We start from the raw sequence: 19,879 nt of genomic DNA, 5'->3' as shown, positions 1-19,879 counted from the left end.
GCAGGAACTGGGGCTCCGTGAGGTGCAGAGGCCAGCCCCTTGTCAGATCTGTGGGTGGGTTTTGCTCAGGCTGCTGCAGGCCTGTGTCTTGGCTGGCCAGGCTGCTGCAGGCCTGAGTGGCCTTCCCTGCTGGCATCTGTCAGAGGAGACACAGGGCTGCCGTTGAGCGTTGAGCGTGGGATAGAACATCGAGGCCAAGACTTCCTCCTGCCGAAGTGGATCCCCAGGCTCCCACCTCCAGTTTCACAATAGCTTGTTAAAAACTGAAAGTGGGTGAGTTTGCTTTGCACTGAAGCACCCCAGTGGGGCAGAAGCTAGACTTCCTGTCCACGAGTTGTATCTTGGCCAGTGACATCTGGGAAGTGTGTGACTCAGAGGCCCTGGGGTCATTCTTTGATACTTCGGAGTGAAACTGTTGTCACATGACATGATTTGTGGTCCTGGGTGGGCAGGTAAATTCCCAGGATCCTTTCTTCCCAGCATTCTCTGGCTTGAGTGCCAGCTGCTGTTTCCTTGAATGGCTGCATGGCCAGGGGCTGGCATTCAGGGACCGAATACCAGTTCCACTTGAGTGTGCTGCCTGGATTTGGTGCTTTAGAAGTAAAAATAGCCATGGGCTCCTTTCGCGGTCTTGCTCTAGAACACTGCTGGCCCTGGGTGGCCTGGGTGAAGGACAGTTAACTCATCAAATGCCTGCTTAGAGCCTACATACCCACCCTCAACTCCCTGGGGATGTCCTTTCAGGAGAAAGGAAATGATGCGAAGTCTTGAATGGAACCCCAGCACCCTGCTCTACACAGTGTTTCTTGGGGACTTTGTACATCAGCCTTGGTCCTTCCATGGGGAACCAGGTCCTTGGGTCCTATTTATGGGACCACAGGGCTTCTGTTTCTCTAGGAAGCCACCAGTTTCTGTGAGTTCTCAGTGGGTGACTTGCCTTTGTGGACCGTGTGGATGGTGGCAGGCCGTGGAAGAGGTCTGAGTACACGCCCCCAAGCACCCTTCCTGCCTTTATCTGGATGTGGTAGCTCCAGTGGCCAGGGGCCTGGGCTGCCATCAGGGAATTAGAAACTTGTTGTTGGACATGTCACTCAGGTCCCTTAGTGTCCTCAAACAGAGGGACAGTTCTAGAGGTGTCCCACTGCCCTGAAGGAATCAGGCTTGGCCGTGGTGTCGGGGAAGTTTGGGGTTAGCTATGTCAAATTCTGGCTGCTGCCTGACTGGAGCCCCTATTCCTCAGGTCCCGGGACAGCTTCCTAAAAGGCATGTTTGCCCTGTCTCCCTACTGCAGACTGACAGGAAAGTCTCAGACCAGGGCCCGGTTCCCACTTTGCCCACTATGGAGTCTTACAGTGGGTGCTTTTTCGGGAGCTCTGGAGACGGGAGAGAGGGGGGGTTCTCTCCACAGTGGAGAGGAAATAGCACTGAGTATCTCATCAGTTCCTGTTCCTAGTGGTCCCCAACTGTGCAGAGCCACCACTGGAGGAATGACCACAGATCTGAGAGACTCAGGGACCCAGAGATCTTAGCTGGGCATGGGGTCCGCTCTCCAGGCATTTGTGCCTCTTGAAGGTACATTGGCTCCAGCCAGAGGCAGGGTGGTCCTGTGACACTTCCTATCTGTGCTTCCTGCCCGTGGCTGGCGTCCTTGCTCTTCAATCCTCCACAGCCTGTGACCCCTTGTTCTCCTGGACCTCACAGTCAGCTCCAGGCAGAGTGTGCAGGGCACACCAGCACACACAAGCCCCTTGATGCTTGTCTTGGGTGTTTGTGGGCCCAGGCTCCCCCTCAGGTCACTGACATGTCTGCAGTTTCTCTGTGTGGTTCAGCGCACCTGGAACTCACTGTCTTGCCCCTAGAGGAAGTCCTGGGAGCGTGTTTGTCCCCAGGTGAGGACCGGAGGCTTGCAAAGGGCCTCTGTGGCCACTGTGTATTGGGAGCTAGAATGAGCCAAACACTCCTCTGCATCCTGCTCTCCTTAGACTGAAGAGGACGTGGTGTGGCTGGGGAATGCAATGGATCTGCAGGGCGTAGGCTGCACTCTGGTGGCCGGAGTTGTTTCTGTCTCATAAATGTCAAGTGTTTCCAGTCCTAAATGAGGCTCTCCTGTAGCAGGAATCTTAAAAGTTCTTATTAACAAAAACAAACCTGAGGCCAGTTATTGGGGTGAATGCTGGAAGATCAGAGAAACAGAACAAGCCAAAGCCACCTCACTTCACCAATTTCTCAGCTGATTCTGTTTCCTCAGACTGGATGGCTCTCAGCTAACTGTGCTGCTCAAAAGCCTGAATGCTTAACCAGTCAAAATGCTTCTAGTTCCTGGTCTTCACGCCTTATATACTTTTCTGCTTTATACCACCACTCCCTTGGATTAAAGGCTCGCTTTCTGGGATTAAAGGCGTGTGTCTCCATGCTGGCTGTATCCTTGAACACACAGAGATCCGCCTAGCTCTGCCTCCCAAGTGCTGGGATTAAAGGCGTGCACCAACACCGCCCAGCTTCTGCTATGGCTTGCTCTGACCCATTTTTCTAGCCACTATTTTTGGCTCTGTATTTAGTGGCTGTCTATTCTCTGACCCCAGATAAATTTATTAGGGTACACAATATTTTGGGGAACACAATACCACCACAGTCTCCCCTGGCCCAGGACAGTTCAGCAGCCCTTATTTCTCAATTCATGTCTCAGTTTGTTTCTGAGGGGAGTCACAGAGGCCTGGAAGCCTATGTGGGTGACTGCATTTGTTGACCTTCCTGGTAGAGCTCCTCCTGGAAGAAGGGAAGCCCTAGAGATGCTCAGGGACCTCCCCAAACATAGAATGAGGATTAAGCCACCACAAGGCAAAAGGATGAACATGTCCCACCACAGAGTGTGTCCGAGTCTGCCTCTCGGGAAAAATGGCTCTGTAGGAATCGCTGCAATGCTAGGGCTACTTAATGCCACCGTGGTACCCGAATCTACCAATCTGCCTCCACCCTATCTACCCCTTGTTCTTGGACTTTGGCCATGCAAGGGACACAGAGCATTTCTGGTCAATCCTGCATCTGGCAGAAGTTTATCTGCAGGAGGTGTCGGGGCAGGGTATGTTCAGAGCCAGGGAGGACAGGTGATCTATGTCCCTGTGTGGCCTCTTACCCTTGCAGCCCATCCTCCCAAAGGACACCGAGTTAGCTACTTTCCCATTGCTATAGTAAAACACCATCACCAAGGCAACTTAGGAAAGAGAGCATTTAATTTGGCTTACTGTTTCAGAGGGTCAGAGTCCATGAGGGCGCTGTGAAAGCAGCCAAGAGCTCACATCTTGATCCACGACCACAGAGAGAAAGGACCAAGAATCCCATGAGTCTTTTGAAACCTTGAAGCCTGCTCCCAGTGGCATATCTCCTCCAACAAGGCCACATTCTAGGTAGATTCCAGAGCCATCAGAGGCTGAGCTATGTTCTGGGAGGAGTGTGCCTTTCTTTCTTTTTTTTAAAGGTTTATTTATTTATTATATATACAGTGTTCTGTCTGCACATATCTCCACAGGCCAGAAGAGGGCACCAGATCTCATTACAGATGGTTGTGTGAGCCACCATGTGGTTGCTGGGAATTGAACTCAGAACCTTTGGATGAGCAAGCAGAGCTCTTAACCTCTGAGCCACCTCTCCATCCCAGGGAGTGTGCCTTTCAAATGCTGAAAGTGCAGTTGGAAGCCATTTGGGGACTAGTGAATGACCTTGGCAATGTACTTGAGAGGTGCCCAGCCTCCTCACTCTGACATGTGAGTGATTCTTAAAATATTTCTTGAGAAATGAGTGACGTAATACAGACAGGATCAAATCTGCCCAAACACAGACAACAGCAGCATGTTCCCACTGGGACACGCACATGCCAAGGCAGGTGGGTCTCTGGAGTTTGCTGGCGGGCCAGCCTAATTGGCAAAATTCCGGACCAGTGAGGAGAGACCGTGTGTAAAAAGGAAGGGTGGGTGGCACCTGAGGAATGATCCCTAGGGTGTACTCTGGCCTTTATACACATGGCCTTTATACTCATGGCCTTTATACCTCTCTTTCTCTCTCTCTCTCTCTCTCTCTCTCTCTCTCTCTCTCTCTCTCTCACACACACACACACACACACACACACACACACACACAAAAGCGTGCGAGCTTATAAAGTGGTCAGTCAAATACTTAGAATATCTTTATTTGTGGTATTACACAGGAAGGCATAGAACAGCTTGCTGCAGGAACGAGGTGGGGGAGGTGTTTAAGGTGATACAGGCTGTGGGGCACCACTGTGAACAGCTTGCTAAGTGTACCTTCCTGCAGATGCTGGTGAAGGCTGGCGAGACCTCTCCCTCCCTGTCGGGTTGGCTAGAGCCGGAGCCATGTGCCACTGTCAGGGTCTTAAAAGGGCAGATGCCATCATGTGGGGACTTGGGAGGTAGCAGCTATGGATTTGGTAGGAAATAGTACTGCCATCCCCTCCACCAAGGAAACAGGTGGCAGTGGGCCTCAGCCATCATGGCCAGCCCCCTTTGCTGTCCTGCAGAATGTCTGCCTCATTCTAGAGAAAGGGTGAAGGAAGGCGAGCCACACAGTGGAGGCACAGAGACACACAGACAGTTATTGTTGGCTACCCCTGGTGGCACGGTGCCCATGTCCTACATGGTGAAGGGGTTCATGGGCTGCTCCCATGTTAGCAGGGCTGAGACCCACAGGTGGTAGGGCCTGGAGGATCCAGGGCCCACTTGCTGCCAGGCAGTTGGTGCAGAGCTGTTTTGGTAGTTTTCTTTGGAAAGAAAATGCTAAGATCAACTTTGGGGTCAGCATCTGAGGTAATAAGTTAAGAGTAAGCACCAAGCTGGGTGTGGTGGCACGTGCCCGTAATCCCAGCACTTGGGAAGCTGAGGCAGTAGGTTTGCCACAAGTTGGAGGCCAGCCTGGGTTACATAGTTCCAGGCTAGGCAGGGATGAAAAGTGAGACACTGTCTCAAACACAAAATAAAACAAATACGGAAGAATGAGCACCAAAGAGGCCTTCCCACGCGGCTGCCGGCGGGCAGGGTGGACGGCTCACAGGTTCTTCATGCACACTTGGCAGCGGCTAATATGGGTGCGGATGAGGCCGGCCTTGAGTGTGTCGGCCGATGGCGTGCCCTGGAAGTTCTGCTCAGGGATTGTGGTCAGCCAGAAGCTGTACTTGTTAGCGAAGTAGTGGCAGGTCCCACGGCCTCCGTTACACTCGATGAAAGGCGTGGCACGGAAGTCCTCCAGACAGCTCCCCGGGGACACCAGTGACTGGCCGCCGCCTTCGTCCCCAGCTGCGGTGTGCTGTGCAGAGAGCAGGAGATGGAGTGTGTTAGGGGCCACGTGCTGGAAAGACCTCTGCTGAGTGTGTTATTCAGAGACACCCAGGCACCTCTGCTGAGTGTGTTCCTTACACACTTTAAGGCAGAAACTCCTTACGTGGCCCTAGTCCTGGAATCAAAGGACTGCTCCTCCCTTACTGTCCCAAGTGGCTCAGACGAGGAGCACACTCCTTGTTTTTAACAGGCTCTCATGTGGCCCAGGCTGGCCTCGAGCTCTCTGCATAGCAGAGGGTGACCTTGAGTTCTTGCCTCCTGCCTCCACTCCTGAGTGCAAGGCTTACAGGTAGAGGCCCCTGAGCCCAGCTTATTCAGTGCTGGAGATAAAACTGAGGACTTTGTGCATGCCAGTCAAGTGCTCTACCAACCAAGCCACCTCCTCCAGCCCTGTTTGTTTATTAAGTCAGTCACAGGACTCCCTGTCAACACAGACCCTGGGGGACAGTGCTCTGCCATCAGGGTGCCCGGCGATGCTGAGGGGCTGGTGGGCCTCACGTACAACGTCACTCTGATGCTGGAGGATGGTGCAGACATGGCACGAACCACGGCACTCATGGCTGGCTGCTTAGTGAAAGCTGCAACCAGGAGATAGATACAACCCGCGGATATGGCTGACTACATTTTGGTTAAACAAAATGTAAAAGGCAATAAATCAATCATCCACTCAAAGTGCCCAAGTACATGGGAAAGAAACAAAAAACCTGTAATAGCCAGGGATTGGTAGCTCATGTTTGTAAGCTGAAGCAGGAGGATTATGAAGAATTCAAGGATAGGGCTGCAGAGATGGCTCAGAGGTTAAGAGCACTGACTACTCTTCCAGAGGTCCTGAGTTCAATTCCCAGTAACCACATGGTGGCTCACAGTCATCTGTAATGAGATCTGGTGCCCTCTTCTGGCCTGCAGCCGTACATGCTGTATACATAATAAATAAATAAATCTAAAAAAAAAAAAAAAAGAATTCAAGGATAGGTTGGCCTAGTGGGACTCTTTAGGAAGAGCCAAACTAAAACAAAACAAAGAAAATTAACATGTGAGTGAACACCATAGGATCAGACAAGGGTGGAGGCATGAGACCAGTCAGTGTGTGCTGTGCAGGGCGTCCTGCGTTCCAGAAAGACTCGGTACAAGGGTCTCAGCACTTTGATGGAATTCTTCTGTTAACTCTGCAAACCAGGGTGCTAAGACAGACAAACAGCATTGTGTGCCAATGCCTGGTGGCAAATTAATCCTCACACTGGGCAAAGAAAGTCCCTTCCTTACCTGGCACATGGCTCAGTTAGCCTGCATCAAGCTGAATTATGGTCCTCCACTCCTGTTTCAGGTGTATGACTCACAACTTGAGCCCCATATAATGTGTGCGTGTGTGCGTGCGTGCGCTTATATGGAGGTCACAGGTTTAAATTGGGTGTTTTTTGATTGGTTTCCACTGTATTTTTTGAGAAGGAGGTGTCTCCTTAAATCTGGCACCTTTTGGCTCGTCTGGCTGGCAAGAGAGTGCCTAGCAGCCTACTGTCTGTGTCCCAGCACTGAGGTTACAGGCATGCTCCACCTGACTGGCATTTACATGGGTTCTGAGGATCCAAACTTTACCCCCCGAGCTCAGATCTGCAGCCCTGCCTGATTTATTCTTCCAAATGCCTGTGTCTTTCCTGTGTCCCAGCTAGGGTGGAGATGGGGAAAGTTCCACCTGCTTCCATGCTCAGAGAACAGAAAAGCTCCACATACCATGAGGAAGGAATAGCCGATCCATAAGCTCCGCCACCCGACTGGGCAGTGGGGTATAGTGACATCTTGGCTGTGGACGGCAATGGCCACAGCTGGGGCCTCACACACAGAGCAGCGGCTGATGTAGGGCTTGATTTCCTCCTCAGCCACGGGCATCATGGGCAGTGGGGCAGTGGTGGAGAGCCAGTAGGACTTGTCATTGCGGCTGGCATAGTAGCAGACGTCACCCGGATTGCAGTACAGAAAGGGCATAGTGCTGAAGCGAGCCAGACAGGAGCCGGCCAGCCCTGCGTGAGGAGCACAGGAGAATGTGTATAGACCTGCCTTCACCTCTGTGCCGCCACTGGGCACAAAACCGGACTCTGACTCTGGCTAAGGCTCTCTCCAGCTCGGGGCAGGTGTTAACTTTTCACACTGCAAAGCTTTCAGGCAGACAGGGTCCACCCTCACGGATCAGCGGGGTTTGAGCCCTGCCCTCAGCCCCTGTGCCCACTGCTAGTTTGGGTCCTATCTGGCTTGTGTTCTCTCCAGTGCGTTGTAAAGCTTACTATGGGGATGGGGCCACAAACAGGAATGTCCACATTGCTAGAGTCCAGCTGGTACACTTCTAGGAGCTGCTGATGGCCCGGTGTCACCAACACTGACACACAGAACACTCCAGCCTTCCACATGCACTATGGCCCCTCCGAGGGATGTCAGCCAGACACACCCACCCATTGAGCTTGTGTGTTTTATATATTTTTTTTAATTTGCGCCCATTAAAGGCATACATGTACGCATGCCTCTTTTTTTTTTTTGAGACAGGGTTTCTCTGTAGCTTTGGAGCCTGTCCTAGACTAGCTCTGTAGACCAGGCTGGCCTCGAACTCACAGAGATCCACCTGCCTCTGCCTCCCGAGTGCTGGGATTACAGGCATGCGCCACCACCACCCAGCCTCTTTTTTCTTTTTTTGTGAGCATCTGAGTGGAAGGATTGATTTAAGTCCATCCCCTCACGTCTCTGGTCTGTCTCCAACTTATGGTCTAGGTCTGGGGTAAAAAGCAAGAGAATTGTGAAGCAGCTGGAGCCTCTAACGGGGAGGGCAGTGCTTGGCTAGAGCTACTTGTGAGGCATGGATGCTATGTCAAATTAAAAGGCCTTGTGTGAGGGTCCTGAGGCTGAGGGCATGGTAAGACTTCAGTCCCCATGGCCGTCTCAGCCTCAGCTAAGCCTGGAGAAGGTGGTGGGCCATGAGGCTGGGAGTTCGTCTCGGGGGCTCACAAACTCACAGTGACCACCATCAAGCTGGGGAACAGAGTTGGGACGTGACGGCAGCACCTACCTAAGTCCTGGTTGTGGGCTTTCTCCTGGCCCTCGAAGTACAGCAGGCTGTACCCACTCCAGAGCTTGTTCATGCCCACAGGACACATGGGCTCCTGGTCCGTCTGGCTGTGTTTCACCAGGAGGTAGCCAATGCTGACACTGCGGCCTGGCATCCCTGGAAGGCCTGGGCTCCCTGGACGGCCTGGCTCCCCTAGGACCCGAGAGAAAGTGGCCACTATTCAATGCCTGTGGGCCCTCAGGGCACCAGGGCAGAGGACAGCATCCCAGTTCGTTTATAGGATACCTGCTCCTCTTCCTCCGCAAAGCTTGGGGTTTATTTAGGCTCTCTAGACCAAAAGCCTCAGCAAAGATAAACCTACATCAGCTCAGGAAGCCAACGGGACAATAATGATGGCACCAGACATGAACAGAAAAGACAGTGACTACAGGCACACTCCTCCAGGGAGAGTGGGTGCACAGCAGAACTGGGGCGCCTTGGGCTGAGAGGCCTCAGGGAACTGTCAGTGCCCCCTGCCTCCACCCCTGCAACTAGGTCTCTTCCTCCCAGGATGTCCACTTCTCAGAGCAGCAGCTCAGGGCAAGGCAAGCGAGGGTGTTCATTCGGGGTAGAACACTCTTCGGGAAGAGGGACACCTACTTGCTGTAACTGCTGCTGAGTGAGGGCCCTGGCTCTACCCAGGAGACCGAGAGCATCCCATCTGGCAGTCAGCCATCACTGGGCCCTGTCACCCACCAGTCTCCCTGAGGCACATCCTCTCTGCCTGCTTTCCATCGCAGTTTCCTGCCTAGGACGAACTCTGACGTGCCCCTGCTACAGGACCTGTGCCTCCGTTGCTGCCCACCCCTGCCACCACAGGGCACTCCGTGATGGCGCACTGTCTTTTGACTGACACTGGTGACACCCCTTGGGTTTTGTTTTAGCAGAGTGCCACTGCCACTTAGACCAAGCTTGGGTTGATTAAAACAAATCTTTTTTTGGGGGGGGGGGGGGCGGGCGGGATGGAGGAGCATAAAAATTGCTGTTACTTCTGGCCCATATACCAATACTTTTAAGAAATAACGCAGCTCCCTGCGGCACCCAGGACATGCTTGGGTTGTGACTACTGCTTTTGTCCCAGCTCCGCATGGCACCTGTCTGTTCCTCACCTGTAGACTGGTGAAGGTGTCCCCACCCTCAGCAGAACTTCTGTCCCATCAGCCACCCCATCACGTACCTTCCTGGCCGACTGGGCCCTGCTGTCCCATGGGCCCTTGGTCTCCTCGGAACCCCGGAATAGCAGACACACCTCCTCTGCCCTGGGGCCCAGCCTTGCCTGGAGCCCCACGGAAACCTGTGAAACATCAAGTGAGTTACTGTGCTCAGCAATGTCAAGTCAAAGAGGACAGAGCTGGGCACAGAGCAAGGGATGGGGACCTTTTCTCGGCATGGGGTGGGGGGCACAGGGGCCCTGCCCAGAGCCCTACCTGGATCTCCTGGAGGGCCCTGAGGCCCCATCTCTCCCTGTGCACCGGGAAGGCCTCTCCTGCCCTGGGGACCCATGGTTCCAGGCTGGGTGGCAATCTTCTGGGGGATGCCTGGAATGCCTGGAGATCCCATGGAGCCAGGAGCGCCTGCAGGGTAAAGAGCAGCCATGAGTGCCAGGAACAGGGGACCCCGTTGCTTTTGACACACATTCCAGCGAGGGACAGGTAGGAGCTGTCACCCCACAGGCTCCGCAGGCATCACTTACCTGGGAATCCTTGGTCTCCTTTGGGTCCTTTGGGGCCTCTGTCACCCACGTTCCCAGAGGGCCCAGTGTTGCCCATGAATCCTTGCTCACCCTTAGGCCCTGCAATGAAGACAGGCGGGTCAGGACCAATGCACGGAATAAGGTCTGCCATCCCCAGCCGGCAGCGCTGGTCCCTTCATACGGACGGACACTGTTACCTTTCTCCCCTGGAAGACCAACTACACCAGGCTGGCCCTGGGGCCCTGGGTCTCCAACCCATCCTTTCTCTCCAGGCAATCCTGGAGCTCCGGAGCTCCCCTCATCTCCTTTGATTCCAGGAAGTGCATCTGACCCAGGTGGTCCTGGAGGGCCTCGGTAGCCTGAGGGCGGAAGTCACAGCAGGTAATGGAAAGGGTACAAATGGGCCAGGGAGCCCCCTCATGGACACGCTGCTTGCTATGGGGAGTCTGGCATTATACCTAGTCGTTGCCCTGGAAGCCAGCTTCTGGAGAGCTGGCAAGAGCAACAGTATCTCTTTTAAAACAGGACAAAATAAATAAACAAAACCCCAAACCCCAAACCAAACCACAGTGAAACATGTCACATAAAAGTTGCCATTTTAAAGTTTTAAAGGGAACACCCTAGGCTTTCCCACATCACACCCCAACCCCAGAGGCGCTCACCATCCTTGATAGGCTCCATCCTCACTAAACCACACCCTCCTTGACCCAGGGAACCATCTACTTTCTGCCTTGTGGGTTTGATAGCTCCAGGGACCTTCTGTACATGGAGCCATGTGCTATTTACCCTTTGTGACTGGGAAACGTCACAGAGCACTCCACCCTCATCCCCCATCATAGTGAGCGTGTCAGACATTCTATCCTTTTCCAGGTTGGCTAGCATACTGTAATTCATGAACTGCATTTTGCTTATCTTTGATCAATGGTCACTGGGGCAGCCTCTGTCTCCTGTCTTTTTAAATAATGTCTTTAGGAGCACTGATGTTCAAATAACTGTTAGTTGGTAGCTTCATCTTTACACATCTCCGCTCCCTGCTATTTTTATTTTTCATATATGGTCTTACTATGTGTTTCAAGCTGGCCTGAAGTTGCTCACGCTCCAGATGTTCTTGCCGCCTCAGAGTGCTGGGATTACAGCCATGTGCTACCACACCCAGCTCCGTCTCTTTTTAATACTTAGCTAGTTCGCGGTAGATGTGGTTAGTGAGCACAAATTAAAGATACAAACACTGAATGGTAAGAAAGAAGCAAACTTGGAGCAGTTCTGAGGCCACACAGGCAGGTACGGGCTCATCCTGTCATGTGGTGTCATGGGGACTGTGTGGTGTGGGTGACAGTTGGTGGTGGCACCTGTTCCTTTGCCTGTCTGTACAGTGTGTGGTATAAAACTCCTCCCCTGGACATGTCAGCCATTACAGCCGCTGCCTACCTTCTAAGCCAAATATTCCTGGTGCCCCTACATCACCAGGTGCCCCGGATATGTTGGATGGCGGAGAGATGCCAGGGAAACCCTGAAGTCCTGGGCTTCCGGCTGGGCCACGCTCCCCTGAGGAGAAAACAAAAGTCAGTTTAGTCCCATCTGCCCATTTTCAGGGATTCTACCCTCCTCTCATGCTGTTCTCTCTAGAGGAAGTGTCACAGAGGCTGAGATGGGTGTCCTTAGGACAAGGGACATTTCAGGGGAGGAAGAGGCATGTGACTGTCCCACCAGCTCCTGCCAGCCACCAGTCACCATGCATCCCGAGAACCCACTAGAAAGCGTTGGTCGCCCATGGATTCTCCTCAGAGGACCTTGGACATGCTGTGGGGTCTGCTCATGGAGACAGCTACTTACCTGGGGTTCCCCGCTCCCCTTTCTGCCCTGCAGCTCCCACGGGGCCTGGAAGTGTGTTGGCTTCTCCTCGGTCACCCCTGTCTCCAGTGGGGCCTGATAACCCTGGGTCTCCATGGACGTCAGCACCTGTGGTAGAATTCCGAGAGCAGTGGTTGGTACCAGCTCCATCCATGCAGGGGAGGTGGCCTGTCTTGTGTGTTAGGACAGTCCTCAGAGTGTCAAGTAGAGAAACGGGCAGTCACCACCATGTCTTCTAGCTCTGGTCTCAGCATCATGGAATGTGAGACTCACAAGGGATGCCACAGAGATCACGGTAGAACCTTCTCTCTAAGGACAGAAGACTTTGGTCTTCAGAGAGTCTGAGATCACGGCAGTAGCTGGCCGTGCTCGGGGATCCCACCCCAGGTCTCCTGGTTCTGGTGGCTGTTCTCATGCTCTGCCTTGACTGGGTTTTGAAAATTTGCCCTTATTTAAAATATTTCCTGTTCACATGTCAGGTACTCAAAGCAAACTGAACAATACACAGTAATTGCCACGGCCCCACCACGGCCACCACAGCCTCACCAGGATTACTGCCATTTGCCAATTGAAACTGAAACCCAACTGTTAATGGGAACATTAGTGCATGTATTTCCCTGCAGGTAGATGAATATTCACTTGTGTAAAAATCTATTAAGTTTGATCAAACAGCACTTATAGGATGATTTTTTTTCCTCTCTTGTTTAAATGTATTTTTAAAATGTTCCTGCCAGGTGGTGGTAGCGCATGCCTTTAATCCCAGCACTTGAGAGGCAGAGGCAGGTGGATCTCTGTGAGTTCGAGTCCAGCCTAGTCTACAGAGTAGTTCCAGGAAAGGCACATAACTACACAGAGAAACCCTGTCTTGAAAGACCAAAAGCCAAAACAACAAAATTCCCACTGGACAGGGATGAGTTTTATAAAATCACTGTGGATACCTGGGGATCCAGGGAAGCCTTTAGTGCCTGGCAGGCCGTGCAATCCGCTGATCCCTCGGATTCCTGGAAAACCTGTGGGAAATTGGCTTATCATTAGTCATGACATGTAGGACACCAGGAGGCTCTGGCTGGGAGCGGTCCCAGGACAGTACTAACATGTGTCTGTCCCTTTGTGCCTGTGAGCAGCACTGACCTTTATATGACAAGCAAACTGTCACTCTTACGTGGCCCATGAGCCTAAACATTTTCCAGACACTTTAGGACTTTTAGAGCTGGAAGGGGACAAAGAGGCACTATTCCTGTGATGCCTGTCACAGCATATACCTGATTATAAAAGCTGTACTTGGGCTCAGTGGGTAAGGATGAAAACTCAAGTCTAGTCCCCCCATGGAAGGAGAGAACTCACCTCCCCTATATGCACCCTGGCACACCCTGCTTCCAGTCAGTTGTGTGTGTACACACAGAATAAATGTAATTAAAAAAATACCCATGAAGCTTTGCTTGGAGCAGAGAGCTTGGTGTTTAATTCCATTCTCTCGATTTCTGAGTTTAAGCATTTATAAAGACAGAGCACAGATGGCCCCTGAGGTTGGGTGTGGTCATGGGATCCCAGGGTTTTGTGTCAGGGTCTTGTAACCTTTTACATGGGCACATGGCAGCCAGCAACAGGACATGAGGACACTTGTGTATGTCCTTCTGACCTGCTTATATCCTCTGCAGAGTGATTATAGAAAGGCCAGAGACCTACCTCCCTGGAAGCTTCAGGTCACTTTTCTGTAAGCATATCCACTCTTTGCTTAGGAGTGTGTCTGGCTTATGGCTAGTGGATTCCACAGCTGCAAACCTGTACTCAGAGTGTCCTGTGACCATAGTCAGCCCCTGACATATCTGCCCCTGTCTACCCGTGGGGCCCACAATGTTAGCAGCCTACAGAGAGATTCCTATCCTTGCAACCTGGAAACTTGGCCCTGAGTGCTGGTGGTCACTTGTCTGTCTTCCTGGAAAGAGATTCCCTTACCTGGTAACCCTGGTACCCCTGGCCAGCCGTAATCCCCCTTGTCACCAGGCACTCCACTCCGTCCTGGCTCTCCCTGTGGCCCTTGCAGCCCTGTGAGCCCTGGAAAACCTGTGGGGAAATGTGCAGGTAAGTCTGAACACGTAGGAGACCTTGCAGGTGCGGCAGGCCTCTGGGGAACCTCCCAGGAGGGCCTCACTGGCCCCGTGCATTCCCCATGACTAAGTGCTCCCATGGCCCACATGGTATCGCTGTGTATTGCTGGTCTCCAGACAGAGCCAGGCAAAGGGGAAGTACATGCAGGCTGGTCTGCTGGACGTGACTGCAGTGGAGGAGGAAATGGTAAAGGTGGCTGGCCACTTGCTGCAGGTCCCAGGGGGCCACATCTCTGGGCAGGCTGGTTACAGTCTCACCTGTCTGTCCTTTGAGTCCGGGAGAGCCCGGGCCTCCAGGTATGCCTGTTATCCCCGGAAATCCAATGTCACCTTGGGCTCCTTTCTCTCCAAAGTATCCCTTGAGTCCTGGAACCAGAGATTTGCTGTGTGGAGTGAGTGTGCTTTCTAGGAACGACACATGCTGGCGTGTGGCTGCATCTGCTGCCTCCCAGACATGGGGGCTGCTTCTGGCTGCAGTCACTTCCAGGAGACGATGGAGGGAGAGCTCGCTCTTGGGTTCGTCCTCCAGCTCAGTAAATGATTCAGACTCATTCATGCACAGTGACTTGGAAGACCTTGGTCATTCATTGTAGTCTCTTAATGGCAACACTCAGCCAGGCCCAGAGACAATGCTCTGGGCTGTTGGTGATTGAAGAAACAAAATAACTTGTGTACCTGGAATTCCGGTGATTCCCCGTTCCCCCTTCAGGCCCGGGTTTCCTGGTAAGTTCACGGTATCCCCAATATCACCTGTGACACGCAGAGAAGATGATGAGATCTAGGGAATTAGCTTCGGGCCTTCTTCTGTGCAGTCTGGCTCCAAATGCCCAGCAGCACCCCCAGGCCCGATGGCACCTCACACAACCAGGAGCTAAACTCTGGCCTCCTTCTTCTACTGTCCCAGTGACACTTACCAAAGTCCCCAGTGGGGCCAGTCTCGCCAAAAAACCCTGTTCTTCCTGGAGCACCCTTTTCACCCTAAGACAAAATCGAGCAGAAACAATATTGAAGCTTCCTGCACGGAAAACCCAGGACAGGGCCTGAGCCCTCAGGCCGCCACTGATAGGCCCAGGGAACCTTGTCCTTATATCAGCTCGTGGCTTTTAGAAAAGTCTTTGCTGCTCCCAATCCCAGAGCAGAGGAGGGGAGTGGATCATACAGGACGAGCAGACAGAGGCACCCACTCACCCGGCTTCCTGTGAACCCTGGGAATCCGGTAATTCCAGGAGGGCCAATCACCCCCTGCTTCCCTGGCAAGCCTGGTATGCCTGGGACTCCGATGTCGCCCTTGACTCCTTTGATGTAACCGGGCCTCCCCGGTAGCCCGGGGAACCCAGACACCCCTGGGACCCCAGGCATTCCTTGGATACCTGTAGAAAGAGCAGTGAGGCCTGGTGAGGGCAGCACCCTTTTCTCCCCATGCCAGCAACTTCACTCCAGACACATCTCCCAGTGTCCGGAGCTACAAACCACAGCACAGAAAAGAGGCTCGGTTCTGGTGTCAGGAACAGCCTCAAGTATAACTGGGGGAGACGCTGAGGGGTGGGGAGGCTTAGAGCCCCAGGTAAGCCTGGCAGAGTGCAGGGCTGTTCTGGAGTCAAGGCAGGGCCCCCCAGGCAGGGTCCCCAGCTGTGCCATGCCTCACCTTTCACGCCGAGGTAGCCTTTCAGGCCCATGGGCCCTTCATCTCCTTTCTCTCCTTTAATATCCTTCATCCCCGGCTGGATGATAGGAGGTGGTCCTGGGGGGCCCATGTCCCCTCGGTTTCCTGGAAGGAAACAGAATTCTATCATTTCCCAAGACCTTCCCACCCCCAAAGGTGAGGGAATCACACATTAAACCGGTCTTGTTCTCAGAGCTCTGCTGTTGAGCATGGGGATGGGCATCCAGGGGGACCACAGCCCCGGAAGGCTACAGGAGCCACAGTGAGGGAGGGAGATGGCAGTGCACAGGATAACTGCATTTTGACTTAATTTTAATTCTTAGCCCTTTGTTCTGTTTTGTTTGAGATAAGGTTCCACATGGTCCAGGCTGCCCTTGAGCTCACTAAATGTAGATCTTCCCATGCCCTGGGATTATGAGCATGCCCAGTCCTAATTTAACTTTAAACCATCAACTGCTGCTCTATGTCCTGAAGTATCTAAGTTAGCGTGAAATTTTACCTAAAAGCACAGGTTTGGGTTAAGATCTTGGAAGGACTATTTTGCTAGAAAATCTGTTAAAACTGTAACTTTTAGCTAGGTGCAGTGGGGTAGGCCTGCCATTCCAGTTACAGGGAGACTGAGGTGGGAAGTTTGAACCAAGCAGTTCAAGACCAGTCTAGGCAACATACTAAGAGTCTATGTCAAGAAAACAAAATGAAATACTAAAATGAACAAACAACTCTTTGGGTATCCCCCCTCCCCCTGCATGGGAATCTAGCCCTGGTCTTCACGCACAGCAGGCAAGCACACGGCTGAGCTGTAGCCTAGCCCTAACCCATAAGATGCTTTCATTGTCGTTGTCGTTTGGAGACAAGCTCTTGCTCTGTAGCCCTGGCTGGCCCCTTATGTAGACTAGGCTGTCCTCCAACTCACACAGAGCCTGTTTCTGCCTCTGTTGGGTTTCTTTCCTTTCCTTGTTTTTCTTTCTTTTTTCCATCTGTTCTTTTTTTTTTTTTTTTTTAAAAGATTTTATTTATTATGTACACAGAAGAGGGCGCCAGATCTCACTACAGATGGTTGTGAGCCACCATGTGGTTGCTGGGAATTGAACTCAGGACCTCTGTAAGAGCAGTTGGTGCTCTTAACCTCTGAGCCATCTCTCTAGCCCCATCTGTTCTTTTTAAGTGTCCTTGTTGATATAAGAATTATATGCCATGCAACTCACTGTTTTTGTTTGTTTTTGAGACAGGGTCTCATTATACAGTTTTGGCTGTCCTGGAACTCCCTATGTAGACCAGCCTAGCCTTGAACTCAGAGATTTGCCTACTTCTGTCTCCCAAGTGCTGGGATTAAAGGTGTGTACCATTACACCAGGCTACAATCACTGTTTTGTTTTGTTTTGTTTTGTTTTTTTGAGACAGGGTTTCTCCTCACAGCCCTGGCTGTCCTGAAACTCACTCTGTAGACCAGGCTAGCCTTGAACTCACAGAGATCCACCTATCTCTGCCTCCCAAGTGTTGGGATTAAAAGCATGCGCCACTACACCAGGCTACAACTCTTGTTTCTTGGGTGGAGTTTAACGGTTTTTAGTGTGTTCAGCTGTGTGCAGCCATCACCAAATCTAGCCTCTGGACACTTTCCTCCAAAAGGGTTAAGCTCTGTAATCGTTACCAGCCATCCTCCTGTCACCGACCCCAGCCCTCGGAAACTGCTCATCTACTTTTATCTACAGGCCTGCTTACCCTGGACAAGTCACACACGGAACTATGGGAGCTGGAACCAGGGTTCACTGCTTGTCCAGTCTTGCCTGTTCTGTCCTGTGTCTATGCCACATTTCATATCTGCGGGTGGGTGGCTGTTTGGCTTGCTTCCATTTCTGGTTATTATCGATAAGGCTGCTCTAACTAACACTTGCGTAGAAACTTTTGCCCAGACGTAAGTTTTCAATTATCTTTTCCAAGGAGAATTTCTGGGTAGCTTCCTTCCATCTAGAGTGCTGTCCCCTCCTTTGCCAAAGGCACACCCCCTTTTCTTTTCTCTCTCTCTCTCTCTCTTTTTTTTTCTTTTGAGTCAGAGTCTCACTATGTAGCTGTGGCTTGAATTTACTATGTAGACCAGGCTGGCCTCGAACTCACAGATAGAGATCCAACTGCTTCTTCCTCCAGAGTGCTAGGATTAAAGGTGTGTGCCACCATGCCTGGCTGCATGTCTCTTTTCAGAGCACTCTCTTCTCTACTCTGGGTGTACCACCTCACACTTGCTATCGGACAATTGGGATGGAGTGGGCTTTTGTGACCATTGTTATTTATTTATTTGTTATGTATACAATGTTCTGCCTGCATGTGTCCCTGCTTCTGGGGATGGACCTAAGGGCCACATGCTCTGCCACCGAGCTTCAGCAGCAGCCCCTTTTCATGTTTATTTTAAAGACATTTTTATTTTGGGACAGGGTCTCACTAAGTTCTCCAGGCTGGCCTGGAACTTTGAGCCTCTCGCCTGCACCTCCTGGGCAGACGGGGTAACAGTGTCATCGCCATGCCCAGCTCATTAGCAAGAACTGTACAAGACCATAGGATTCCTCAGGACACTGTCATCCACACCTACGACACACTTTGATCATAGTTTATCCCCTCTTCTCCCTCCTGTTGTTCCCCTTTCTCTTCCTGGCTTTCATCTCTCTCTCTCTCTCTCTCTCTCTCTCACACACACACACACACACACACACACACACACACACGTGTGTGTGTGTGTATATATATATTCATTCTACATCTGAGAGATAATGTGATAGTCAGATATTTGCCCTGCTGTGTCCAGATTGTTTACCGAACACAGAGACCTCTGGATCTTAAGCAAGGCCATACCTTTAACACCCGGCTCTCCAGGCAGGCCCTTCAGACCGGGCACTCCAAAGAATCCAGCCTCTCCTTTGATTCCTGGGAAGCCTGGTCTTCCCTTGAGTCCCAGCATGCCCTGGAAGCCGTCCATCCCTGGTGACCCCCGGTCGCCTTTGGAGGAAGAAGGAGGTTAGTAGGGACCGAGTGTTGGGACCTTTCGGTCTCCTGCATCCTTGACACTGCGGCCATGCCACTCACACGGAGACTGCTAAGATCCTTGCCCAGAGCAGGGATTTCTGAGAAAACCACTTTCTAAGAGTCATGTACAGAGGATGTAGGGCCAGCTGTCTGCAGGTAAGAGCCCATGGAAGTCAGGTGGATGACGGTGTGAGTGAGGGTGGTACAGGAGAAGGTCCCACGAGGAGACAAAAGTGACCCCAGTCTGGGCAGATGCCCGGGGCTGTGGGGAGGTCACCAAGGTACTTCCAGCAACTTCCATCCATGAAGGACACTTGCAGCTGTTTCAGTGTGTGTGATGAATTCAATTCCAGGGGTCAGGTGTTCAATAAAAACCATCATCCCAGGGTCTGCTTCTGTTTTCAGCGGGTTCTGTCTAGAACCTTCCTTGTGCTGACCACCCTGAGGGAAAACCACCTTTCTAGGCCAGGTGACAAACTGGCATGCGAGGACATTAAGCAGCATCTAGGATCTCCTAGGTTCCTGTGGCTGCAGGCCTGCAGGTGTGTGAGGTCAGCCTCCAGCCAGCGGGGGGGGGGGGGGCCCCGGGATAGCTGCTTGAGTCTGAGTATGACCCACCTCACAGCCCCGCCAGAGGAAGTGCTTGCCTGACTTGACATTTACCTTTTTGCCCAGGGAGGCCAGGCATCCCCGCCATTCCTTTAAAGCCAGGGCTTCCGGGATGACCACGCTCGCCTGACATGCCGGCATCACCTCTGTCCCCAGACAGACCTTTCATGCCCACAGGGCCAGGGACACCAGGCTCACCGGGTTCACCCCTGTCTCCAGGCAAACCTATCAGAGACAGAAGCAAAATGAAAGGGCATAGGGGTAACCCGTACGATGCCTTTGAGAAGGTAAATTTCCTTGGAGGAAAACAGAAAACTGTCCTAGCAGAGGTGAGCTTAAAATATGGCCTGTGAGTCTGGCAGGGGGAGACTTCCTAGAGAGAGAGGTCACTGTGATAAAGCTGGGGGCCAACCATGGTGGGAGAGTCCAGTGTGGCTCTCCCCAGGAATAGCTCCTTGTCTCCATGGGACCCATGCTAATGGCATGGTGGGCAGCAGGGCACTGCCA

The 19,879-nt window shown here is 52.3% G+C and overlaps 1 protein-coding gene across 3 annotated transcripts in view; it reads right to left on the bottom strand.

The window, feature by feature from the left end:
• Positions 1–4,885: 4,885 nt before the first annotated feature.
• The window catches only part of Col4a2 (collagen type IV alpha 2 chain), a 140,465-nt gene continuing 125,471 nt past the window's right edge, over positions 4,886–19,879 (bottom strand). For all 3 annotated transcript variants that reach the window (XM_036166640.1, XM_036166639.1, XM_036166641.1), the window contains exons 31-48: positions 19,427–19,597; positions 18,593–18,736; positions 15,731–15,853; positions 15,274–15,455; positions 15,000–15,063; positions 14,761–14,835; positions 14,344–14,451; positions 13,934–14,041; positions 12,916–12,987; positions 11,960–12,085; positions 11,555–11,671; positions 10,324–10,485; positions 10,127–10,225; positions 9,861–10,007; positions 9,611–9,727; positions 8,395–8,586; positions 7,074–7,360; positions 4,886–5,313 (exon numbers count right to left, since the gene is read on the bottom strand). In XM_036166640.1, coding sequence (XP_036022533.1) covers positions 5,056–5,313; positions 7,074–7,360; positions 8,395–8,586; positions 9,611–9,727; positions 9,861–10,007; positions 10,127–10,225; positions 10,324–10,485; positions 11,555–11,671; positions 11,960–12,085; positions 12,916–12,987; positions 13,934–14,041; positions 14,344–14,451; positions 14,761–14,835; positions 15,000–15,063; positions 15,274–15,455; positions 15,731–15,853; positions 18,593–18,736; positions 19,427–19,597 — 2,552 coding nt within the window. In that variant the 3' untranslated portion in view covers positions 4,886–5,055. The remainder of the gene's footprint in view (positions 5,314–7,073; positions 7,361–8,394; positions 8,587–9,610; positions 9,728–9,860; positions 10,008–10,126; positions 10,226–10,323; positions 10,486–11,554; positions 11,672–11,959; positions 12,086–12,915; positions 12,988–13,933; positions 14,042–14,343; positions 14,452–14,760; positions 14,836–14,999; positions 15,064–15,273; positions 15,456–15,730; positions 15,854–18,592; positions 18,737–19,426; positions 19,598–19,879) is intronic.

This window comes from Onychomys torridus, chromosome 17, assembly GCF_903995425.1.
Source record: "Onychomys torridus chromosome 17, mOncTor1.1, whole genome shotgun sequence".
In the NCBI taxonomy this organism is placed as follows: domain Eukaryota; kingdom Metazoa; phylum Chordata; class Mammalia; order Rodentia; family Cricetidae; genus Onychomys; species Onychomys torridus.
This window is presented reverse-complemented; position numbering and strand designations above follow the sequence as displayed.